General features: G+C 34.6%; 2 protein-coding genes across 2 annotated transcripts; both read left to right on the top strand.

Annotated features, from left to right (window-relative positions):
* The first annotated feature begins 1,750 nt into the window (after window positions 1–1,750).
* LOC127748507 (uncharacterized) lies at window positions 1,751–2,173 on the top strand. The gene has a single exon (XM_052263095.1). The coding sequence runs from the start codon at window positions 1,751–1,753 to the stop codon at window positions 2,171–2,173; it is 423 nt and encodes a 140-aa protein (XP_052119055.1).
* A 20,761-nt stretch (window positions 2,174–22,934) lies between these two features.
* LOC107494607 (LRR receptor-like serine/threonine-protein kinase RPK2) lies at window positions 22,935–27,610 on the top strand. Its single transcript, XM_016115648.3, has 2 exons — window positions 22,935–26,463; window positions 26,934–27,610. The coding sequence occupies exon 1, from the start codon at window positions 23,211–23,213 to the stop codon at window positions 26,394–26,396; it is 3,186 nt and encodes a 1,061-aa protein (XP_015971134.1). The 5' UTR covers window positions 22,935–23,210; the 3' UTR covers window positions 26,397–26,463; window positions 26,934–27,610.
* Window positions 27,611–27,829: the final 219 nt, after the last annotated feature.

A 27,829-nucleotide genomic window follows, 5' to 3' on the forward strand; every position in this document is an offset into this window, starting at 1 on the left:
TCGTGCCCAAAGGAGGATGCTTCGTGTGCAAGGGACCACACCAAATGAAGGATTGTCCCAAACTAGGGACTTTGGCATCTATCGCTGAGGAACGAGAAGCTCAAACTCAAGTAACTGAGTGTGTTAGATCTATCCAACACATAAATGCTGTGAAGGCCAAAGAGGCAAGCACTGCAGAAAAGAAAGGCTTGATGTATGTCAAAGCCTTTATCAATGAAAAACTTGTCATGGCTATGATCGACACTGGTGCTACACACAACTTCATCACGCCTGATGAAGCAAGGAGGCTTGGGTTGAAGATCACCGAAAAGAATGGTTGGTTCAAACCCGTGAACACCAAGGGTGAACCCCTTAAGGGAGTAGCAAAAGGGGTTGAGATGACTCTTGGTTCTTGGAAGGGCCTTGTGGGAAAATATAATACCTATGCCATACTACAATATAGTATGCGTCATGGAGAAAGGGTCTCCATGCATGGTCCCTACAATCTCAACGGCGGGAGGAATCACGATTCTCTCGACCATGCAACTCAAGAAAGGTTTCAAGAAGGAGGAGATGATGTCTTTGACTTTACTACAAGAGGAGTCAACAGCCAAAGGAGAAGATGTTCCCTACAAAATCAAGGAAGTCCTTGAAGAAAATAAGGATGTGATACCTTTCGAGTTGCCAAAGCAGTTACCACCTAGAAGAAAGATGGATGACAACATTGAATTGGAGTTAGGAGCAAAACCGCCTATCTCAAAACCATACAGGATGGGGGGCCATTACTATGGTTGAAGGAGATATTGTGCATACCATCAAGGAAGGGTTGCATCACGATCCATTAGCCAAGAAGTTGGTGGAGTTGGCTAGAGAAGGTAAGACCAAAAGATTTTGGTTAGAAAACGACCTTCTCTACACTAAAGGGAGAAGACTATAGGTTCCTAAATGGGAAAATCTGAGAAGGAAGTTGGTAAGAGAATGCCACGACACCAAGTGGGCTGGTCACCAAGATCAGCGAAGGACCTTAGCACTCATTGAATCTTCTTATTATTGGCCTCAAATGAGAGATGAAGTGGAGAGCTATGTGAAGACTTGTCTTGTGTGCCAACAAGATAAGATTAAAAACAAGACACCAAGCGGGTTGTTGGAACCTCTGCCTCCATCAGAGTGACCGTGGGAAAGTGTCTCTCTAGATTTCATCTCTGCCTTACCGAAGTCCGAGGGGTTTGGATCTATTCTCGTGGTAGTGGATCAATTTTCGAAGTATGCTACCTTTATACCTGCCCCTACTGACTGCACTGCAGAGGAAGCAGCACGACTATTCTTCAAGAATGTGGTGAAGTACTGGGGATTGCCTAAGAGCATCATTAGTGGGTGAAATATTGGGGATTGCCTAAGAGCATCTTTAGTGATCGAGATCCACGCTTCACAGGACGACTATGGACAGAGCTGTTCAAACTCCTTGGGTCGGAGCTTCATTTCTCAACAAGCTTCCATCCTCAAAACGATGGGCAGACTGAGAGAGTGAATGCCTTACTTGAGTATTACTTGAGGCATTTTGTAAGCGCTAATCAGAAGGATTGGACAAAACTCCTAGACATTGCTCAATTCTCATACAATCTGCAAAAGAGTGAGTCTACAGGGAAGAGCCCATTCGAGATTGTGACTGGACAACAGCCGCTTACACCTCACTCTCTTTTTTGGACAACAGCCGCTTACACCTCACTCTTTTTCTTCCTCTTACTCAGGGAAGAGCCCCGGAGCTTATCGTATGATTAAGTCATGGGAAGAACAAGCAGATGTTACTCGTTCTTACCTCGACAAAGCTGCCAAGAGGATGAAGAAATGGACAGATAAAAAGAGGAGGCATGCAAGCTATCAAGTGGGAGACAAGGTAATGATCAAACTTCTTCCACAACAATTCAAAGCCTTTCGCAAGGTTCATAAGGGCTTAATCCGCAAATATGAAGGGTCATTTGAGATCATTGGACGTGTTGGGGAGGTTGCTTACAAAGTACAACTTCCTCCCTCTATGAAGATTCACCCGGTCTTCCATGTGAGTATGCTTAAACCATATCATGGAGACCAAGACAAACCTTATGTTGAAGACCAAGATAAACCGAGTAGAGGTGACTCGAGTCGTTCTCCGCCTGTGATGATAGATCCTTTGATAAAGAAATCAAAGAGATCTTAGCTAATCGCATCGTGCGACGAAGAGGGGTGCCACCAAGTATCCAATACTTGATCAAGTGGAAAGGGCTCCCGATAACCGAAGCTAGCTGGGAAACTCACGAAGATCTGTGGCAATTCCAAGAACACCTAGAGCACTATCATGAACAGAACGCGACGAGGACGTCTGCGCATTAGGTGGGGGAGAATATCACAGAAAATTTTAGAAGGTTAGATTTAACATTGTTTGTATAGGTAAATTTTAGAAGGTTAAATTTAACAGTGTTTGTATAATTTTCTGGAGTGTTTGAGAATGTTCTAGATGGTTCCGGAACGTTCTAGAATGTCCTAGAAGGTTCCGGAATACTCTAGAAGGTTTTAGAAGGCTCTGGAAGGTCATAGAGTATTCTAGAAGAGTATAGATGTATATAGAAGTATAAAGAGTGGTATGGAATAATCTAGAAATATTTAGAGAGTTGTGGTAGGATAGATATTTGTAAAGAAGGTTCTAGATGATTAATCTGAACCGTTGATTAGATTTAATCCTAACCATCCATTGAGGAGGTGGATGGCTATAAATAGGGGTGAGAGTTAGAGTTTGGGGTGTGTGAATCATTTGTAACCACACTTGAGCAATAAAGTGTTCTTCCACCAAAGCTTCCTTTCTCTTGTGTCCTCTTGTATTCTTAGCTTTCTTGCTAAGTATTGAGGGTTAGGCTGACTTGGTCTTAGCTCAAGAGGTTGAGTAAGTCTGAGTGCCGGCACGGTAGCGTTGGAGTGTGTCCAACGCCGTGACAATTTGGTATCCGAGCAAGGTTCGAGAGGGAGCACAAGTGGTTTGTGGGTATGGCTTCAAATATCACCATGGAGCATGTTGAGTCACAAAGGGGAAGGGATACTATTCCTTCTCAATGGGGAGGCAAGAAGGTACGTTCTTCAAGTGAGCCTAGAGGTAAGGACTCTAACTTCTTTAAAGAAAGAAAATAAGAAATATTTAGAAAGATGTAAAAAAAGAAGAATAATATTGAGATCACCAATGAAATTTAGTTTGATAAAAAATTTTATTTTTAAAAAATAGTTTATAAAAATTAATTTTTAAAAGATAAATTTTAAAAGTTGTAATAATTATATTTGATAAATTAAATAAATTGTAAAAAGTTCTATCATAGATATTTTCAAAAACATCCCTATCTTTTAACAATAATATTTGAGAGATAAAAAATTAGTCCAAACAACCAAAACTTACCTTATTTAGTATTTATTTATGACAATTAATGAATATTAAATAAAGTAAAATTGGATTGTTTTGGCTGATTTTTTATTGTCTTCCTAATATTACCGTGTTAAGAAATTATTAATTTACTAATCTAATTATGGGTAACTGATCGCGGACTTTACAAACCACAAACAAAACACCGGCAAGTGCACCAGGTTGTATAAAGTAATAACTATTATTCTGAAAACCGAACCAAACCAGCCAATTCAACTGGGTTAACCGAGAATCGGTCATCTGGCCAGTTCGGGTGATGCCAAAAATTGTTTGGCAAAAAATCGATAAAAAATCGGTCTAACCGGTGAACCAATAAAATCGGTCAGTTTTTTTACGGTTTTCAAAGGTTAAAAATAAAAAAAAATTAAAAACCTATATAAAAGCTACCCACTACCCAGTTACCTCTCTCTCTCAGCTGCCACCACTACCCCTCTGAGTTCCAACGCCGCCACCATCAACAGTAGCGTCACCTTCTCAGCTTCTCTGTCATCGTGGTGTCGTCAATCCCGCCTCTGTCCTCGTCCTCGTTGGCCGCCTCTCTTCTCCTCCTAGATCCCTTTTCCTTGCATCGCCAGGTCTGCTCGGAGCTATTGTTGATGTCGTCAAGCCACTTCTGTCCATGTCGTCATCGGCCTCCATGAACTTGTCTCTGTCCTCATCGTCTTTGCTCGTCTTTGTCTTCGATCCCTTTCTCTGTCGAACTCACAGCGTAGTTCGAACGTTTTCTGCCGCCGTGGACTCTTCACTCACTCTGCCGCTGTAGAAAATTACAGAATTTGATTATGTTGCTCTCCCTGTTTCTTGAGTTCTTCGGTAGTTTAATTCATTTTTTTATTTTGTTAATTATAATGATTATGATTTGCTGTTTTTTATATTATGGATTCTGATGGTTGGATAGATTGAACTCTGATTGTTGTAATTGTAAAAGAAAAAATTCAATTGGATTAACTATTTAACTCTATTGATTAACTGATGAAGGAAATCTGGTTGCTGCCTCTTTTGTTATTCTTTTGTTTTATGACTTGTTAATGGTTGCTGGTACTTTTGTTAAATTTTTTAGAATAATTTTGTTGATTTTAAAAAACTAAATTATACATTGATGCCAATAACTACAACAAGCCTTTTTGTTAATTTGTTACTGCAATTTGATTTCATAATCTGTTTGTTTTGATTTCATATATTTTTTGTAATTCTGTTTGTTTGTTCAAATTATGATTATGTTTGCAAATTCAATGGTGAGTGGTTATTACTGATTTGTTTCAATTGTTTGTTATTTTTTATTATTAGGTTATAGATTGAAATTTTAAATTTTAAATTTTATTAGGTTAAATTTTATTGAAATTTAAATATTTAAAATTATATATTAAACTTTTAGTAATTTTATTTAATATTTAATTAAACCGGTTGAACTTTGGTTGAACGCCGGTCGAACCATTAAACTAGTGAACCAGTCACTTCACCGGTTTATTGACCGGTCTAGTTCTTGCAACCTTGGTAATAACTCATGGTGAGTGAGTGTCGATCCCATGAGAATTAACGGATTAAGCAAGCAAAATCAACTAATTAATCTAGTCAGACAATCAAATTAGGGTTTTGAAAAGCTTTAAACATAAACAACAAAGGCAAACGTAAGAAAACAGTGGGTGTAAGAAATAATATGAATAAAAGAGTTAAGGATTTGGAGATGTTAAAACTTTTGAATTAATACTTTTCACTTTCTACCTTGATCATGAAAAGATACTTTTATGGCAAATCATTAGTAATCAAACCTCAATTTCTTGGTGATTTAATTTCTCTTTAACCTAATTAATCACTAATTCCTTAGTCAATTACTTAAGAAAAGAGTTGAAGAGCGTTTGCTGATTTATAAAGCCACACAATTCATGAGAATCTTCCCTGGTTGATTTTATGTCACTTATCAATCCAGTTTCAAAACTTAAGAATTATGAGAATCCGTTTTCAAGCTTAATTTAATTAATCAACTTTTTCAAGAAGTTAAAAGAATTCAAATTAAAGAAGAATTGTTTCCCAACACATTCAAACCCTTTAAGATGAAGAACAAAAACCTATTGTTAAAAAGAAATCAATGCATAAATCAATGGTATAAAACGCTAAAACATTAATCCATGAAATCAACAGGACTCCTAACCTTAACCGAGGAGAATTAGAAACTCATGTTCTTCCTTGAAATCCTTGAAAAAATAAAATTGCCGAAGCAACCGAGAGTCCCTAAATAAGAGTCTCACTCTACCTTAAATATTAACTCTAATTTAAATTCAAATTCAAATTAAAACAAAATTAAAATCAAAATATAATCAAATCTATCTAATTAATGATTGCCTCTAGCATAACTTCCACTCTTTATCTCCTTGGAATCTTCAATTAATGTTGTGATTGGTGGACTTTAAATTGAACCTTGAATTAATGAAGAATTGGACAATTAGGTGGCTTGGATTTAGGTCTGGGAGTATTAATTAACCTCATGTAGTACGTGAGATCTTTAACGTTGTACGTGAAGCCCAATTTCTTCAATTGTTGCATTTGACTGTGTCCTAGTGTTGTATGTAGTGAATTTCACGTACTACGCAAAAATTAACTTGCGTGTACGCATGCATTCTGCGTATGTGTGTTCGCCCAAAAATCTCTTGTTGTGCGTACGTACGCATGACTGCTGTATTGTACGTGAGATCTTCAACGTACTACGTAAAAAGTGATGGTCATGCATACACGCGTTGCATGCATATGCATGACATGTGAAATTCCTCCAACGTAGTACGTGATGCCCTTTTTTCTTCTTTCTCCTTCTAGAAAGCTTTCTGTCCTTCACAAAAAGCATTCTGCTTGTCACTATTTGTCATAAAAATATTTTTGTTTGTTGCACCCCATCCTCTTTTTTGTTCTTTTTCTTTCTATTTATCTTCTAAAACTTTCTATAATCAATGAATTTTAACTAATCAAAATAATGTTCATTCTACCCTTGAATTCATTACTTATTTAATAGAAATTCTTAATAAATCAATTGCAATCAAGAAGGAAAAAGACTAAAGATGCAGATGCATTAGCAATACATATATCAACCATAATCACAAATTAAGTTATTTTATATTAAATGACGTATATCACGGTGATCTTATTTATTATCATAAATACTAAATTGAATAAGTCATTATTACTTTTAATTTGGAATTAAATGAGAATAAAACTAAATATACTATTTTATTTGGATTTTAGGGTTTAATGGGTGCCACATTCAAATATAAATAGTGACTTCAGGATTTTGGTCCCCAACATATCAAAGTCGCATCCATCTTTCTTTTTCTCATCAAAGGAGTTGTGATTCATCTCTAATAGGGATCCATAAAACTTTGGTTGAGGAAGATCAAAGAACAAAACTCTCTCAATTATATTCACGAATTCAGGTATGCTTTCGCGTTTTCAAGTATCTCTTTCTTAATAATTTAACATGAATGATCTTAGGATTAAGGAATCATGAAATTTCTAATAAGTGATATCAGAGTCTTAATTGGGTCATTGAAAATTTTTGTGTCTTCTTTGTTATTTGAATCTTTTTGTTATGGATTTAATTTTGAATTAAAGAAAGAAATTTACATTTTTCGTTTGCAAATATATGTATAACTAAGAAGGTCTCACAATATTACATGATTCTTATATATTGTGACTTATTATTTACTTATTAATTTTTGTGCTATGTAACTGTCATGAATTTGTTATATAAGAAAATAAGTAATAATTTGAATTATTATACCCATTTATTTTATAAAATTTAGTTTTAGAATAAATTAGTTGAATATTATACTACCAAAGTAGCCTGTTTTGTGAAAATTAATTTATTTTGAAATATTAGAAATATGGTAATATGTAATTCATGCGAATATTAGTCAATCCAAAAAAATGTCTATATTTGGCTAAATTACATATACATATTGTTGGTAATTATATGCTTGGGGAACTAGTTAAACTTAAATCAATGCTTATTATTTATGTGTACAATAATTGGCCCAAAGAAAGTTTATTGTTTGGCCAAATAATAAATATTGAACCTTATATATTTATTTTCTATTTAAATATGCAACTACTAATTGGCCCAAATGAAAGTTGGTGTTTAGCCAATTGATAGAAAATATATGCAGTAATAAATAGGTATAATTCTCAAGTTTTTATGTGAACAACGAGTCGATCTAAAGATAGGCTTATTATTTGATGGTGAGTTCTATGGTGCCTTTTACTATAGTGTCTAAATTACCTAACTTGCTTTTAAAGGTAAAAAATAAAATGTTTAAAGCAAAAAGTAAAATATTTAAAATTTATTAAATATCATATATTTACCTTTTTTGGTAAGTTAGGCACAATCTCAAAGGCACCATATCATTTGCCCTGTTTGATAGAGTTTTGTTGAAGAATATTTGGTAAGCCGCACTAAATGAATTTATGTGTGCGTAGTTTATGCGAGTACAGCTAAGCTCAAAAAAAGTTATGTACTTGGCCAAATTACATGCGCATTTGTGGTAATAAACATGTGATATTTATTTGGCTCCATGTGAATAATAAGTTTGTCTAAAGATAGACTTATTATTTGGGGGATTTATTATCAATGTTTGATTACTGTATTAAAATATCGCTTACAAATTAATATTTCTGTCCAAAGACTAAATATTTCTGGCCCACTATTATATGAATTTTATTCATATGATATATAACTTGTGTGAATATATTATTTTACTTTAAAGTTATATCTGCTAATTTTAGTTTATTTTTAAATTAAATTTTTAATTTTTTTAGAATTAAAAAAAGAGACTTTCTGTCATTAGTAACTTATATTTCATCAAATTATTATTTTATATGGCCTTTTGAGATAAATGTGGTTAATGATTTATATCAGCTTAGTGGGATTAAGTATATTTTCACTATTCTTGTATGTCAGTGGCATGTAGAATTATAAATAAGGTTATATACTTAACTCTAAGGTAGATAAGTATAGTCTCATTAAGTGCTTCAAGAAAGTTGTAAAGTTCAAAAGTGCATAAGGTTTATTATGCTTCAACAGTAGTCTGATAGATAACAAATGTGTACATTTACAATTATTGTGTATTTTATTGGTATCTTTGGCATATATTTGAATAAGTTAAAACACGATCACTAAATAATAGACAAACAAGTTTTGTTATAACAAAACATTACATGTTCACACATATGAAGTTAGAAACTAAAATTATATATTATTTAGTATTCAAATTCTGGCTTTGTTGGATGTCAAGACAATTTTGATCTATTAGAGGTATATTCATATGCTCGTTAGAAGAGTTCTTTAAAAAAGTGTTGAGAAGATAATTATTACTCTTTTCACTAAAGCACTTGAGTATAAAATATCTTTTGAAGACATTCAATTAGGTGACAATAAACATGTGTCACAAATGAGAGAGTTCAGAGTATTTAAGTGTCTAATGAGCAAATTAGCACAAACTCCATGAATGCATGCATATTTGGTTTATAAGAAACAAACACCTAAGGTCTTTCGTATGGATACTATTTATATGTATGTCATATCATTTTATGATATATTATTTCAATGAGAGTGTACATTTGGATGCTCATATGGTTTAGACAAATTTAAGAATATAGATATTTCTGCAGAAATAAAATATTTAGTTTTGTTTTCACTCTAACTCATGATTTCATAAAGTTTATTAAAGTTAGACTAGTTGAAAATAGGCATGCATGAGATCATTTTTGCATGTTATTTCTGAATTTTCTCATCTAAATTTGATCTATGTCATTGAGTATATTAGTATGGTGATCATCGTAGTTTTCTCGCAACATTAATATGATAAAAGTTGCAGTAATTTCATAACTGATATCTGAGATGGACCAGATTGTTAATGTAATCAGAGAAATAGCATTTTGATGCGCGCGTAAAGTTTACAAGATGTAATTATCTCAAGAAAACGTATATGTATAGTCCAAGTGGGAGATTGTTAAGAAAATATTAATTTTCTAATTAATTATGGATAATACATATATCAATTATAATTACAAATTAACCTATTTCACATTAGATGACTTATATCACGGTAATTTCATTTATTGTCATAAAGACTGAATTGAATAAGTATTATTACTTTTGATTTAGAATTAAATGAGAATAAAACTAGAGATAATATTTTATTTAGATTTTAGGATTTAATAAGTGCCACACTCAAATATAAATAGTAATTTTAGGATTTTGGTCCCCAACATATCAAAGCCGCATCCGTCTTTCTTTTCTCATAAGAGGAGTTGTGATTCAGCCCTATTAGGGATGCATAAGACTTTGGTTGAGAAATATCAAAGAATCAAACTCTTTCAATTATACCCACGAATTCAGGTACGCTTCAGTGCTCTCAAGTATATCTTTCTTAATGATTTAACATGGATGGTCTTGGGATTAAGGGGTGGCAGTGGAGCAGGTTTTTATCCTAACCAGTCCTGTCCCACCCTCCTTTCACTTTACTACTACCCGCCCCATCTAGTAGACTACTCTATCCTAACCCGCCCCTGTGGGTACTCGCGCCGCCCCTACCTTCCCCTAAAAAATTTAAATAACACTTTAATTTTTATATATTCATATATAAATTAAGATAAAAACTTAAAATTTATACATAAATTAAAATACAAACATAAGATTCATACAATGTTAAATAATTTGAAATTAAAAAAAGCTAATGTTTGATCTTTACAAATTTAACACCATAATAAAGAAATTACAACATTAAATATAAAAGAGTCTTTAATCTTTATTCTTGATTACTTTTTCCATATTCATCATCATTAAAAGTTTGAATGTCAAGATTCAAACCTGAAAATTAAAAGAGATATCAGTTTAAAAAAAATTCAAGATTTCACATAATTAAAGTTTCATAAGTTGTTAACAAATTTAACATAACTCAATACAATGAACTGAAATGTATAATAACACAAGAAGAAATTTAAGAAAATATCAAAATTTTACCTAATTAAAGTTTCATATGTTATTAACAAGTTTAAATTCAAGATTTTACGTAATTAAAGTTTCATAAGTTGTTACCAAGTTTAACATAATTCAGCACAATGAACTGAAATGTATAATAGCACAAGAAGTAATTAAGAAAAATTCAAAATTTCACCCGACTAAAGTTGCATAAGTTATTAACAAGTTTAACATAACTCAATGCAATGAACTGAAATGTATAGTAGCACAAAAAAAAAGTAATTTAAGAAAAATTCAAAAAATGATGTTTAGAATAGCAAAATATTACAAATAATATGATCAACGATTATAAGATTATAGTACATAGAAAATCTATCCAAAAAATGTACCTATAATTATACTATTAAAGCCTTCTATTGAGAAAGCAAAGTCATCTACTTTTACATTTAAGATGAGTCTAAAATTTTTTCCATAAAAAAAAATATAACAAAAGTAAATAGGGGTGAAAAAAGAGAGCATTCAAAACACTCGTATTAGATACTCTAACTCTTTTTATCATAAACAGGATTTCATTATAAACAAAAATACTCAAACTCTTTTAAACATATAAACCTACTGCACAACATATATATCAACAAAATTATATAAAAAATTGCAGAACTTACCAGCGGTCAGAGAGATAGAGAAAAGGGCTCTAGTGACAGACTCATATGCAACGGCAATGGTATGGCTCAGAGCAACGGTGACCAAGCGATGAAGTAGCGACGGAGAGGGACTCAACGAGGAAGTCACCAACGAGTTAGAGGAGAGGGACTCACTACATCGACATGAGAAGATGAGCAGCGACGACGAGGGATTGAGCAGCGATGACAAGGGGCTAAGCACCAACAACGACCAGAGCTGGGCTGCGAAAGAAGAAGATGACTATGATTCTCTCTTCTTTGGGTGAGTTCTGAGTATTGGAGGCACAAATGACTGAAAGAAGAAGCCCTAATTCTTAAAAGCATATATATATATATATATACTCTGGAGCGAGTAGGGATGGGTACACCCTAAACCCGTCCTTGCCCCCATTTCCGGTGGAAAATCTGCCCTGATTGAAACCCGTCCCTCTCCAAGTCGGATTAAAACCCACTCTGATCGGGTAGGGGCGGGTCGGGTACCTGCGAAATCGGGTACTCCTGCCAACCCTATTTGGGATTAAGGAATCATGAAAATTCCAACATACCAATCTTTTAAAAGGTGCAAGCATAAGCACACGATCTTTTTTATTTACCAAACACAAAATGAAAAAATTATATTTTTGAAAATCATAAACACCTTTTCAAAAAGATTTACTAAGCTAAGCCTGAGTCAATAGTTTAAAAATATTCAATAAAATAATTTTCTCTCTAAATATACAATGTAAATCAAGTTAGTTTTTCACCAATTTTCTTGACGTAGTGAGTTAGATGTCTGTTTCAAAATAATAATTGCTTTCTTTTTTGGTTTCATTAAAAAATGAATGTATATTATTGCTTAGTGAAAAATTAATGTATATTAATTATCCAAAAAATGAAAGCGACAATTATTTTGAAACAAAAAAGTACGTATCATGACATGTGTTATCCAATTATCTAACACATCATTAATTTACATATTCAAGTTAGTTTTGGTAAATATACACAAAAGTTTAGAATGTTGACAAATTTACCTAAAAAATAAAATTGATTTTGTAGTCATGAAATATGGGTTTTGATGAACAAAATCACTAAAATCATAAAGATTATATAAAATTTTCAAATTACCTCTTCATGACGTAACTCAGTTCCAAAATTTCAATCCAATTGTTCACTGTCACCCCACCCCACCAATAGTCACCAATATATCAACCTACCCCATTATTATTTTGCCCTCTGATAAACTACTATTTTATAGTTTATCTTGTGCTAATTTGAGTGGTTTTTATCAAGCCTTTGCACACTTATTATACTATTTGTATGGTTTTACAATTCCTTCCCAGAATTTGTTCTATGATTAAAAACTTGATTCCTAGAGTCTTTAATTTGTGTATTTTAATCATCTCTTATTACCATTCGATGCCTTGATATGTGTGTTAAGTATTTTTAGGCATTACAGGGCAGGAATGGCTTAGAGGATGGAAAGGAAGCATGCAAAAATGGAAGGAATACAATAAGTTGAAGAAATTGCTAAGCTGTCCAGCCTGACCTCTTCGCACTCAAATGGTCATAACTTGAGCTACAGAGGTTCAAATGAGGCAGTTCCAGTTGCATTGGAAAGCTAACATCCAGGACTTCGAAATGATATATTATTTGTTATAGTTGCCATGAGGATAGATGACGCGGACGCATGCATCACGCACACATGTTGCATCTGCGAAAATCAGCGTGGCAGAATTCGTTCTCAGTGATTTTTGGGTTGTTTCTGACCCAATTTTCGTCCCAGAAAACACAGATTAGAGGCTATAAAGTAAGGGAATACATTCATTCATAAAGACAACATTCATTATACATAATTTTAAATTTTAGATGTAGTTTCTAGAGAGAGATGATCTCTCCTCTCTCCTAGGTTTTAGGATTTAGGATTTCTTCTTCTCAATTTCCAGGTTCAATGTTCCTTTTATTTATTTTCCCAATTTAGTTTATGAATTCTCATGTTTAACTTAATTTTCTATTTAATGCAATTTGAGGTATTTCAGATTTATGATTGCTTCTTCTATTATTTGTTATTAATTGATGTTCTAAGTTAGATTCCAACTTGATTTTGGAGTTGATTAATATTTGGAGACCCTTGAGTTGAAATACTCAAGAGTAAAATTGTAATTGGGTTTATTGTTGGCTGGCTCTCTAGTCACTAACACTAATCCTTTCCAAGGGAGAGGATTAGAACTTGTGAATAGAAGTTGACTCCCAACTTACTTGACTTTTCTTTATTCAGTAAAGGATAACTAAGTAGAAACAACCATCAATTATCAATTGATCTTGAGAAAAATCAAACAAGGATAGAACTTCCGATTAATCTCTCCTAATCAAGGCTTTTCATTGTTATTATTTTATTTCCTCTGCCATTTGTTATTCTTGCTTTTTATCTTAATCCAAAACCCCAAAACCCACTTTTCCATAACCAATTATAAGCATACTTCCCTGCAATTTCTTGAGAGACGACCCGAGGTTAAATACTCGGTTATCAATTTTATTAGGGGTTTGTTACTTGTGACAACCAAAACTTTTGCATGAAAGGATTCTTTGCTGGTTTAGAAACTATACTTACAACGCGATAATATTTTTATAAAAAAATTCTTTACTAGCAAAAGTCCAATCGTCACCCTCCCATCAATCTTACCATGACTACTACAATTTCTCTGTAAGTTTTTCGCCTACCTTTCTCTGCCATTTTTTCTAAATAACTATTCTTTCTCCAAATAACCAAACACTTATTATCTTTAGGGAAGGAAAAAGGTCAGATGGCTTTCCAGAAGCTTACGGACTGGCCTGACCTCGCCTATCTTGACAGAAAATAAATTCAAGTACAAACTATTTCAAAAACTTAAATTTTTAAAAGGCCAGGTTTAGGCTTATGAAATAGTCTGCCTGAACTTGTTAAGATATATAAATACATAATTTTATTATATTAAAAAATAATGGTGAAATCTTAAACTTATATCATTTATTTTAGGTTTAATTACTCTGTTGGTCCCTATAGTTTCACCAAATTTTCAATTAAGTCCCTATACTTTTTTTCCTTTCAATTGGGTCCCTATACCAATTTTTTTTAATATGGTCCCTACGGTGACAAAAAACGTTTGGACTAACGAAATATTCCTTTCCCAAATTGGATATACCAAGGTAAAAATGTTTAGTGTAATCTTCAGTGACTCTAGTTATTCCATGTTGACGAAATAACCCTTACCCCTCTTCCTCCCTTTTCACTCGGGAAAAAAAAAAACCTTGCTCTTCATCATTTTCCTGTTTCAGATTGTGTGGATCTATTAACACATTTTTACTCGGCATTGTCTGATCGAAGCTGGTTATTCTGTATCGTGGCCTCCATTATTGAAGGAGTTGTTGGTGCCGTTGTGTTCAGGTATGAGTTAAACTTTTTTTTCTCTCTTCACTCTTTCAAAATTTGTTGAATGTTGTGTCTTTTACATGACTGGTGTTATTGGTGATGTTTGATTAGGTATTTACTATTTTTCCTTTTTTGTTTCTTGCTGTATAGTAATGGGAGAATCAAAGTTCATAATAGAGCTCCATCGCGGTGGAAAATTCCTTGACATGGGACATTGGCTAGAATATTTAGGTGGGGTGGTTGTGGAAGACTTGCATTATGAACTAGATGAAATGGTCTCTGCAAGAGATAGTGAGTTTGCTGAAGGGTTTAGGCTACAAGGGATATGCAAATCTATGGTGGAATGAACCTGGAGTGGACTTGAAGTTAGGTATAAAATAGTTGAAGTCAGACGAGGATGCCATTAGAATGGCTAGGGCTTTAGTAATGGATTCTATGAAACATGATATATTGTTTGCTGTTGATGGTTACAAAGAAGGTAATGGGGTTGAAATTACATCAATTGATTCAGATTATGTCTCAGATGAAAGTGAAGATAGTAGGCTGATAAAAGTAGAAGTGGATGCTGAGTCAAAGCCCTCTATCGAGGAGGATAGATTTGATGATAGTGCTGATGATGGTGAACATGAGAATTACTTTAGATTTGATGTAGAGGATGGTGCTGATGGTGGACAATCAAATTCCTTTTGTGGTTTCAATGGCCCGTTTAATTAAGAAGGGACTACAGAGATGGATACTGAGGAAAATCAAGCTTTTGCGGAGATGGATGAACAAGTTTGAGACATTTTTTATGGTTATGAAACTGAAGACATTGATAGTTATGAGGGAGATTTTGATGACATGATTAAGAAAAAAAGGTTTCCTAAGTATAATGAGGTAGAAATGTGTAGAGAGTATGAGTTTAAGGTGGGCTTGGAGTTCAAATCACTTTTTCAGTTTAAAGATGGAATTAAGGAGCATGCCTTATTGAATGAGAGAGACATTAGGTACAAGAAGAATGACAAGTTGAGGTGTAGAGTGGTTTGTAAGGGATAAAAAGAAAAGTGCAAGTGGATATGCTCTGCAAGTAAGGTAAGGGGATTTGACTATTTTTGAATAAAGACCTTGAATGGCAAGCATACCTGTGGGAGGAATTACAGTGGTTGGCTTGCATCAAATGATTGGATATCAAAAAAGATTGTCAACAATATTAGTCGCGGGGGAGAAATGCGACTGGCCACTATTATTCATACCATTCACGATAAGTGCATGGCAAATGTTAGTATAAGAAGGGCTTATTGGGCAAGGAGGAAAGGAGATAACCCTAAAGAGTATTGCAGCAACTACTATAGCCTAGCAGCATACCTTGCAACATATGAAAAGGCAATTGCTCCAATTAATGGAGAAAACATGTGTCCCAAAGTCAACTGTAATACCATTATACCTCCAATATTCAGGGTTAAACCTGATCGACCAAGAATGGTGAGGATTAGAGAACCTGATGAAAATAAATCTCAAACCAAATATAGAAGGACGGGTACCTCTGTGACATGTAGCAACTGTGGCTAGTATGGACATAATAGGAGGCACTGCCCAAATCCTATTGTGACAGATACTTTTAATTTTTTATTTTTCATAATAGATTATTACAGCTATTTTTTACGAAATGTTGTTTCATTTTGGTTGATATTGAATTAACTCCTGAACCAACTACTGCTACTGCTGAATCTGGTGCTGCAAATGACTCACCTAGTGCTGAATCTAGTGCACCTACTACTGGAGCCGCTGCAAGGGGAAAAGGCAGAGGAAGGGGTATGAAATTGGGTAGAGGAAGGGGTAGAGTAAGAGCAATACCGCCACACCAGCCAACTCACCCAAATCCTATTATGATAGGTACTTTTAATTTTTGTTGTTTCATAATAGATTATTGCAACTATTGTTTTATGAAATGTTGTTTGGTTTTGTTTGATATTGCATCAGCTCCTGAACCAACTACTGTTGCTGCTGAATCAGGTGCTGCAAATTGTAATATCCTACAACACAGAGTCTTATGCTTACGTCATAAAACAAAGGTGGTGAGGTATTACGACCTTAAAAGTTAAATTATATATATAATATAGTTGAAAAATATTTATATTTAAGAACCTTTTTAAAGAAGGGTTAAAACAAAGCGTAAGCAGAACAGCGCGTCACTCACGTAAGCGTTAACATAAGGAAGTAGGATAAGAGAGTTTCAAGATATAGATAACAAGGCTCCTGACCCGGCTAGCGAAGTTGAAATCGGATAGAGCATATAAACATATATACATGAGAATCCCAAAATGACCCAAAGCAGAAAAATGATAACCTATTTTTCCGAGTCAACCTCTAAGAGGGACAAACATAAAATACAAGGTGGAGAATCTATATACATATATAAATATAAACAAAATATATCCCTGAGTCCCAAGAGTTTTTTGCTTCATTAGAGTCCCCAGAATATAGAGTGGTGCTTCTCAACCTGCATCTGAAAAATAACAATATTGTATGGGATAAGAACTGGGGATTCTCAGTATGATTAAGGTGTCCACATATATAACAAATAAGGTCCTGAGAAAGTCAGAGGCAATCCTAGAATGCCGACACCCTGATTATAAAACTTAAAGAACTAAAACAAAAACCATAAAATCAGGGTGGTTCTCTAAGGTTCTAAACTTGATCAAAACCTAATCAAAACCCTTAATCCTCCACCTTTCCTCCAATCCTCTAACTCCGGTGAACCACATGCAAACAAACAGACAAGTGAAGCATATATAGAAAGCATATATAACAAGTAAGCAGTTAGCAATTAACATGAATAAACAATTAAGCAAGCCAAGGCAATGAACAACAAGCAAATCAAACATATGCACATGATGCATGCCTGTCCTACGGCTGATGAGTCTCATTTGTCGGTTATAAAGCCAACCGACATCTCTTGGTAGCTAACCATTGGACAGAACACCAAACACAGAGTAAGTGGGACAACGCTGCAACCCTTGCATCTTACCCACGTACCCAGAGCAGGGACAACTTCACCCTGCCTCTTACCAAGACAATGTTACAGTTCTCGACTTGGAGCAAGCAGCGACAAAACACAGCCCTTGCATCTTACTCGAAGCCTTGAACTTTCCCAGAGCAAGTGGATAACACTAGTGCATCTTACCCGGAGTCACATTCAGAAGCACATTTTCATTATCATTACAATTCATTCTCATTCATCCATTCCCTCTCAATTCATACCTAGAGCAAGTGGATAATACCACTGTATCTTACCCGACATTCTCGCCTCTTACCTGGAGCAAGCGGATAACACCACAGTGTCTTACTTGGAGGCATATTAAGATCAAATTCAAGTTCATTTTTATTATTATTCCAATTCATTAGTTCATCTTCCATACCTTCTCAACATCTCTATGCTTCCTTAACATATACCTGGAGCGAGTGGTCAGTGCTACCGCCTCTTACTTGGTCACATATATTTCAAACAATTCATTCCAATTGAATCACCATCATAGCTTAACGTCATCATTATCAATAACCTATCTCTAACTCAATTGAAATTCACTATTATCATCATCATGATTACGTTAGTTCGGTCAACACTTAACAAGTCTGAAATCACCACTACACAATTATAATTCATCATTTTCCAAGCTTACTTCACCCCCAAACTACCTTTCCTTTCTAGTTTCATCTTATTACTAGGTATACTACTAAGGTCTAGGGGTTAAAAGAGTAAAAATAGAGGTTTAGAAGTTTAAAATCATGTTTAAAACACTAAAATCCCATTTTCTGAAAAATAGGGGTCACGTGTATGCGTGGGAGTGCATTTTGCCCATCACGCGTACGCATTACCTTGTTCGCGTACGCATGCATGCCAACCAGAAACACCCATCCGCGTATGGAGGGGTTCGCGTATGCATACATTGCAGATTAGTCAAAAATGGCTAAGTATGCAGAATTTCAGTTTATAATATCGAACTTCTGACGCGCATAAATTTCTCGTTTTAAAACATTTTTCATCCGTTTTTTGAACGGCGTAAACTTCACGAACTCAATTTTCATATGAAATAAGTTGGAAGCAATTTGGGGGTCCGAAAGCCAAGTTATGGCTTGCCAAAATTTGGCAAAAAATCAATTTTTACACAAAAACTCTCAACCTCTATTTTCCTAACAAAATCAAACTCAAACCTCAACATCCCATATCTATAATTCAGCACCACAACATACCAATCACATTAACACAATAACCCACACATTTTCATCACCCATCGTGCCTCATTTTCACAAAACTATCATACATAAACTACACAATTATACCAATCAACCACCAACATACCATCATATATACATATTCATTATTGCCAACTTATCACTCATCATCAAACTATCATTCATCATTCTAACTCCATCATAATCAATAAACACCAACAAATGCGCAATCCATATCAACAAATATCATCAAAAGTACTAAACAATTCACATACTCATGCATTCATTCCTATCCTATGGTCATCTAACCTAAGTTTTCACAAGACATTATATATTAAATAGAGAAATCAAAATCATACCTTAGCCAATTTTTCGATAAACCCGAAACACCTCAAGCGTTCCTACACCATAAATTTCCAAAATTACAAAACCTCACCAACGAAACCGGGCCTCCGAAACTTGACCTCAAGCTTCCAAGTCCTCACTTTGACTCCAAACAATAATCAATTCTCAATCTAACATCACAATTATCACTATAATTAATATGAAGTTCACTAATTCCACATTTCACAAAGGGTTTGAGGGTGCTTACCTTACCCACAACTCAAGCGAACTAAACTTGATAAAACCGACAAGCTAATTCGAACCTAAACACTAAAATTATATAAAATTCAACATGCACTCACATTGAATTTCGAAAATTGGGGAGAAGAAAACTGAAACTGAGAAGTGAGTTTCATACCTAATCAAGAACTGAGCTTTGTAGAGCTCTTCGCATGGCTGCAAACGGTGCGACGATTGAAACTCCAGATCAAAAGTTATAAGGATTTGAAGATTAAATTGGAAATGAAGTTAAGGTTCTTACTTCCCCACTTCTTTGCAGCGTGAAATGAAGTTATGGTAATGTTGCTTTATGGTGGACCACTTTTAATGGTATATTTTAGATGGAGTATTTATTGTGACTATATAAGTTGGACCACTTATCTTTTGTAAGGTGTGGAACATGTTAAAGACCACTTTGATACATTATATTATTCTAAGCATGAATGTCTTGTAGTAATTGTTTTTTATTGTACACATTGTTATTAAAGACCACAACATTATTATATTATAGTAGGAAACAAAAAACATTTCATTCCATTCAATTTAAACAACATAAAATACATTTTTTGTAATTGCACTCTGTTTAAAGCCAACAGTTACCACTTCATCAATAAATCTTTTTACACAGTACTGCAACTATTAGGATTACAAAGAAAAGGCAACCTATCATTTGCATCTTGATTTGCTTCTTCATATTTTCTTCCAACCTTCGAAGTTGCTCTTGGACCGAATTCAACTCAACACAGATTCTTCCTACACAAGCATCTACTTATCCAATTTCCACATTCAACCTCTATGTGTCAACACTCAGTTTATCTATCCTTCTTTCTTGTGCATTAGCATCCCTGATTTCACCGTCTACCCAACCAAAGTGATGCTGTGAAGCCAACAAGCAAACATCGCCAACCTTCTTTTCTTCATCAACCCACTCAAAAAATTTGCATCTCCTACTTAGGCAAGAAATGAATATTCTATTTGGATTCTTGGGTATACCATAACTTCTGAGAATCAGAGTGTCTCCACAGAAGCAACGAATTCTCCTTTCCTTTTGCTTCAACCACTCACTTTTCATATCATCTTCATTATCAATCCACTCAAAGAAACTGCATCTTGGCACTCTTTCACAAGCTACATATCTCCATCCATGGCTTGACACTTTTAAAGAAGACAGAACAACAACTGTCTCTCCACAATAACACAGATGTATTCTCTTGTTGAGACTTCTTGAATTCAAAATTCTCGAAGAGAGTTAGGTAGCATCCATGCAAGATGAGATAATTTTAGAAACAAATAGAAAAGAAAAGGAAGAGAAGAGAAGAGTGAACAGAATAGGGTTCAAGAGTGTTATAACGATTATGTAGGGTTATAGACACATGTATTTTGGTCAATTAAACACATGTAAACGTTTTATTTAACGTCTACTTCGAATAGGGACCAAATTAAAAAAAATTGGTATAGGGATCTAATTGAAAGGAAAAAAAAATATAGGAACTTAATTAAAAATTTGATAAAATTATAGGAACCAACAGAATAATGAAACCTTTATTTTATTTAAAACTTTATATTTTATTTGATTATTTATTTATTTTACTATTTTTTTTAAATTATCGTACCTTTTAATAGGTTTCAAGTCAGGTCAGACTTGTCAACAGATCATACTTAATGCTTAATAAATAGTCCAAAAAAAGTTACAAGTCAAACTCAAACTAATAAATTTTATTGACTTATTGTACGCCTGACCTGTTAAGGGTTAAGCTTGGCTAGCATGGCCTGTATTCACCCTACTTATCTTCATACACTAAAGACACAAAATTGAAAATTCACACACACACAAAAATGTGCGCTTATGCCTTACAATAAAACTAAAATTGAGTAACTGAGTAAAGAGAAAAGAAGTTTAGAGTGGTATTGAAACAAGAGTGAATACTCTCTTCGGTTCTTAACAATTTACTTGAAAAATAAAGCACTCGTTGATAATTTTAAAATACCAAATTGGTCCCCAACCATCAAAGATTTTGGTTAAATTAGTCTTTGTAATTGGATACCAAACAGTTACTGCTGATGTGTCGAATTAAGTGACGTGCCACACAAGAAAAAATAGTTTAAAAAAATATGGACTAAAAAGTCCTTCTTATTATTTATTTTATTTTCTTATTTTTTAAATTATTTTTTATTATTAATAATATTTTCATCTATTTTTTTCTGCACGCACCATTAACCATCTAAATAGCGTTAAAAATATCATTTTCGTATTTTCAAATTTTCAAAGCATAAGAAACAAATAAAAACAAAGGCAAAGATGTGGTTGTAGAGATCTGACAAGACAAGGGTGGAGCACAACATCTATTCTCCTAGTCTCTTTCTCTTATTATATCTTTCGTTCTCTCTTCTCTCATCCGCAAGCAACTCAATGGCTTCTTTCGTCACCATAACTCTTTTTTTCTTTCTTTTTCTTCCGCTCTTAGTTTTTTAGATTACTTGTTTTTCAGTTTGAATTTTTAAAGTTAATTTGACTTGGATTTTATTTTGAATTTTATTATAATTCTTGTGGTAAAATTTTAATGAATACACGATGATTAGAGATGTTTTTATTGACTCATATGCATTCTTAATAAATTTTAAATTTCAAATTATATTTTACTTTTTATTTTCTATTTTTTTTAAAAATTGTTAAAGAGAAAAATGTGTGTGAGCAAGAGCGAATGAATGTGTGAGTGAATGTATTATGTGTATTTTAATTTGAGCCAATAATAAAACTAAAAAATTGTTCAAAAAGTTTTGAAAACTAGAGATTAAAAAATGAGAGAAAGGATGTGTACGAAAGGAAAAGATTTTAAAAAATTATATATAAACAATGATGGATAGGGTGGATTAAAAATTTGAAATTAAATTAAGTTTAAAAAAAAGATAATTTAAAAATTTTGTATAATTTTTAGAATTTTAATAATTTTGTTCATTAAAATTTATTTTTTATGAGTATAAAATTAATTTTATTTTTTTTAGATTTACCAACATTATAAATTTGTATGAGTAAAAATAATAATTTATTTTTTAAAAAAATAAAAGAGTGAGTCAAATTAGTAAAATCACTTTTATTTATCTTAAATCTTAATAAATTTTGAATTCTCAATATTTTTTAGTTTTACTAATTTTTTTCATTTTTACATTTTATCTAAACAAAAAGTTTTTCGCATAAAAATAGAATTTTTTAATAAATAAAATAAATTTTTTATTTATCAATATATATAATATAATCCTACAATTATTATCATTAATAAATTTAAAAGATTTTTTTTTAGCAAACTAATAATTCAACGATATTTGTAGGGTTAGTCTAAATAATTTATCTTCTCCAATTTTCAATAATTAATTAAGAGAGGATAAAAATGAATTGATTAAATAAGTCTGTAATAAAAATTTATATTAATAGTTAAAAATTATTAGATTATTTAAGATATTTAATTAAATTATTAATAATTATTAATTTGTACCCGTGAGTGTTCACTTAAATATATATTAAAAAATGGCCAAAAAAAATAAGTATATACTAAAAAGTCGAAAAGGGAAAGAATATACTAATTTAAGGACAGAAATCAAAAGAGAGACAAATCTTACCGTTTTCGCTCCAAGTGATCTACTCTTTTTCAACGTAATTTCGTTCTCTTGTCACACGCTATACTCGGCTCTACAAACACGCCCTTTTTTCTTCCTCTCTCTCTCTCTCACTCACTGTCTCGTACTTCTCACTCTCACTCGCCTCCGTCACATCTTGCCGGAGCTCCATTTCCCGGCCAAACCCCCGCCGGCGAGATCCGTCCGGCACACCTCCCACACTTCCCCCAAAAAATGGTTTAACAAACAAAGCTTCCATCTCTGAAAAGAAAAAACAAAAAACAAAAAGAGAAATCTTCTCTCTCTCGTTCTCTCTCTCTCTCTCTCTCAAACATGTGTCGTTTTCTTGTTGTTGTTGTTGTTGTTCTACAGTGTCTTCTCTTCCACACTTTCGCACTCACCGCTTCGGTTCCGAATAGTAACGACGCACTATCCCTCCTCGCTTTCAAAAACTCCGTCTCCTCCGACCCCTCGAACCTTATACAACAATGGAACAACGCCACTTCCTCCACCTTCTGCAACTGGCGCGGCGTTACTTGCGGCGGTTCTGGCAGAGTCACTGCCCTCCGCGTGACCGGCCTCGGCGGCGGCCAATTGTCTCCCTCCCTCGGAGACTTGTACGAGCTTCGCGTCCTTTCCCTTCCCGGAAACATGTTTTGCGGCGAGATTCCGGCGATCCTTGGTAACCTCCGGCACCTCGAGGTTCTCGAGCTTCAACAGAACAACTTCTCTGGGAAGTTACCCTTTCAGATGAGTTACCTGCATTCTCTTCAACTCGTTAACCTCTCTGGTAATGCTCTCAGCGGTTCAATTCCGAGTTGTTTCGTTGGGAGCGTGAGAACCGTTGATTTGTCGAACAACCGGTTTTCTGGTAAGATCCCAGTAGATGGTTTAACCAACGGCTGTGATTCGCTGGACTACTTGAGGCTTTCGCACAACTTTTTGATCGATGAGATTCCACGCCAGATTGGGAAATGTAGGAACTTGAGGTACCTTTTTCTCGATGGGAATATCTTGGAAGGGGGAATCCCAAATGAGATTGGTTTCGCTTCTGAGCTTAGGGTTCTAGATGTTTCTAGAAACAGCCTCACCGGCAGGGTCCCCAAAGCGCTTGGCAGTTGCTTGAAGCTTTCGGTTATTTTGCTAACTGATTTGTCTGATGATGAGGAAGAAGAAAATGAGGGAAGCTTGGGTTATAATGATAGCTTTAGAGGAGAGTTCAATGCGTTTGTTGGGAATGTTCCTCACGAAGTTCTCTTGATTCCCAGGTTGCAGGTCTTTTGGGCGCCAAGGGCGAATCTTGCTGGACGTTTGCCTGGCCGAGGCTGGACGGATTCTTGCGCGCTGAGAGTGCTAAATTTGGGGCAGAATTATGTATCTGGTGTTGTGCCGGAGAGTTTGGGGATTTGTAGGAATTTGACATTCTTGGACTTGAGTTCTAACAGTTTGGTTGGATATTTGCCTTCACAGCAGCTCAGGGTTCCTTGTATGGTGTACTTCAATGTCAGCAACAACAATATATCTGGCACACTTTCAGGGTTTGGGAATGGAAGCTGCGGTTCAACTGGCACCCCTGCTGCAAAAGACCTTGAATTCCTTGAATGGGAAGGATACAATGGTACATACTTTAGTATTCCTGTTTGGAGATTTTTGAAGAATCCTCTACTTGGATCAGGTTTAGAAGATAATAATAATACTGTCATTAGCCATGATTTCAGTTGGAATAGGTTTGGTGGATTGTTACCTATGTTTTCTCTTGGAGATAATCTTTTTACTGCAAATCATAGAGTTTCTTACATGCTGTTTCTCAATAATAATGAGTTCAATGGGTCTTTATCAAACCAGCTTGTTTTGAACTGTAATGATCTTGAGGCATTGTCAGTTAACTTAAGTATGAACCATCTGTCAAATGGGGACTCGCCAGCATTACTGCTGGACTGTCTACGGTTGACAGTTTTTGAAGCAGCATACAACCAGATCAGTGGGTCAATTGGAAAGGATATAGGTCACTTGATGATGCTTCAGCGTCTTGATTTGAGTGGGAACAAACTATTTGGATCTTTGCCTGATGAATTAGGAAGCCTGAAAAACATGAAATTGATGCTTTTAGCAGGAAATAATCTCACCGGGGAAATTCCTTCCCAGCTTGGTCAATTGGCTTACCTTTCTGTTTTGAATCTTTCTCACAATGCTCTAGTGGGAACGATTCCAGCAAGTCTGTCAAATGCCACTAATCTTGAAATTCTGCTGCTAGATCACAATAAGCTTTTTGGGGAAATACCTTTATCCTTTTCAACACTTTCCAAACTTGTTCAGCTAGATGTTTCTTTCAATAATCTTTCAGGTCATATTCCTTACCTTCAGCATCCAAATGATTGTGGTTCCTATAAAGGGAATGAACACCTGCACTCTTGCCCTGATCCATACTCTGATTTGCCTGCTTCCCTTCCAGTCCCTCTTGAAGTCAAAAGTTTGCACAGACACAGGAAATCGAGGACGTTGGTTATTGCCTTGGTGTCTTCTGGTTCTCTAGTTATTTGCATACTTATGGGAATCGTATTGATGATCATTTTTGGGAGGAGTAAATTTGGTCGCCTCAGCAGTCTTAGAAGAAGACAGGTGGTGACTTTCCAGGATATTCCAACTGAATTGAGTTATGATGGTGTGGTCACCGCAACTGGAAATTTCAGCATTCGATATCTAATCGGCACTGGTGGTTTTGGGTCAACTTACAAGGCAGAACTGTCTCCTGGTTTTCTTGTTGCCATAAAGCGGTTGTCAATAGGTAGATTTCAAGGAATTCAGCAGTTTGAAACGGAAATAAGGACATTAGGTAGAATTCGGCACAAAAATCTTGTGACTCTTATTGGCTACTATGTAGGAGAGACAGAAATGTTCTTGATTTACAACTACCTCTCTGGCGGAAACCTTGAAGCCTTCATACATGACAGGTCAGGGAAAAAGGTGCAGTGGCCAGTTATTTACAAGATAGCGAAAGACATAGCAGAGGCCCTCGCTTACCTTCATTATTCTTGTGTTCCCCGCATAGTTCACCGCGATATCAAGCCTAGCAACATCTTACTCGATGAAGAACTTAATGCCTACCTGTCTGATTTCGGCTTGGCAAGATTGCTTGAGGTTTCTGAAACCCATGCCACCACTGATGTGGCAGGCACATTCGGTTATGTTGCTCCTGAATATGCCACCACTTGCAGGGTGTCTGACAAAGCAGATGTCTACAGCTTTGGTGTAGTGTTGTTAGAATTGTTGTCTGGAAGAAAGTCACTTGATCCATCATTTTCTGAATATGGGAATGGATTCAATATCGTACCATGGGCTGAGTTGTTGATAACCGAAGGTCGTTGTTCTGAGCTATTCTCATCTGCTTTGTGGGAAGCTGGTCCAAAGGATAAGTTGTTGGCACTTCTAAAGTTAGCACTAACATGCACAGTAGAAACACTTTCCATTCGGCCATCGATGAAGCAGGTTCTTGAGAAACTGAAACAACTGAAATGTTGAAAACTTTAAGCAATTGATGCCAAAACAGCAAGAGATGCTGCTGTTTGTAACGATTGACAATACCAAGGTAAGTGTGATCTTATATAACGGTTTTATCTATCTTATCATTCTGATGGTATTTTTACCCTGACATACAACTAAAATAAAGTTCTCTATGGCCCATATGCACATGGATGGACTAAAGTGTTTGAATTAGTTTTTATGAATAGAATTAACATTGGTATCTAATGTCATGGATAATACCTATTCTTTTGTTTTAGTTTTATGGTATTAATTTTGTCCCTTATAGTTTTTGCATTAATCCTGTTTGATCAGAATCACCCAGAATATATTGACACCATACCCTGTATAAATCTCGATGCTCAATAAGGGGCTAATTAAGAAAGAAATTTAACAAACTCAATAAGGGTCTAATTGATAAATGTATAGAATATCAGTATTTTCACCTTCGGCGGGTCCATCATACTTTGGTTTATGTGATCATAGTGAATTTTTTAATGTGCTAATCATGTTTCCCAATTTTATCATGTTGAACAGATGAGTTGCAAAAGGGTTACTATGTTCAATAGCTGCAAAGATGACCAGTTTCTTTCTCGTTACCCGAGATTCATGATCATCATGGGAACAAACAAATGAGCGGTTACTACAAAGCCTGTGTTCCCACACCATTCAATGGTGGTAAGGATGTGAATCGATCTGGTGTATGCACAATTTTATTCTAACAGTTTTCACACCAACTGAAGTGTTCATCTTTTCGCTTCCTCTGAGGCCATGTGAGTTGCATGATGGAATCTACCTCTTAATGAGTTTGAGACTCTTTCTATCGAAGGGGTAGTTACGTAACCGCGTGGGAGCTATGAAGATCCAAGATTCTTTTATTGATTGGTGACAAAGCATATTTGTCATCTTTCTTAAAAGGGTTTGAACTTTGAAATTCTTGCTCAGTGAGTGTTAGTGGAATAGATAGATAAATATGCCAAAAAGTACAAGTCACATTTTCAAAATTTGTAGATGTAAATGTAAGTCGATCATTAATGTATTGATGTAGGTAAGACCTATGAGAAATCTTGGTGCTAACTCGGCAGAATAGGATGCCAGGATGGTTCTCGATCTTTGTTTTTAGTACTTTTTTCGTTCCAAATGTAAATAGAAAATAGACAGAACGCAATGCTGAGCAGTGGGTAGGACAGCACATCAATCGCCTAATTCAATTATTTAATTTTTTTCCCCAGAACTTTTTTCGTTAGAATCATTTTGAGCGGATTAGTAAATCATACATTTTAACGGAAAAATTGATACACATTTTCTTAGCCGTCAAAAAAGTTTAGATACTAAATTTCAGCTATATTAGACTAATATTCTAGGGAGCTGTAATCTATTTTCATATATTGGGTGATTATTGTATGTTAGATAAAATCTTTTATCAAAATCTC

The sequence above is a fragment of the Arachis duranensis genome, chromosome 6 (genome assembly GCF_000817695.3).
Source record: "Arachis duranensis cultivar V14167 chromosome 6, aradu.V14167.gnm2.J7QH, whole genome shotgun sequence".
In the NCBI taxonomy this organism is placed as follows: domain Eukaryota; kingdom Viridiplantae; phylum Streptophyta; class Magnoliopsida; order Fabales; family Fabaceae; genus Arachis; species Arachis duranensis.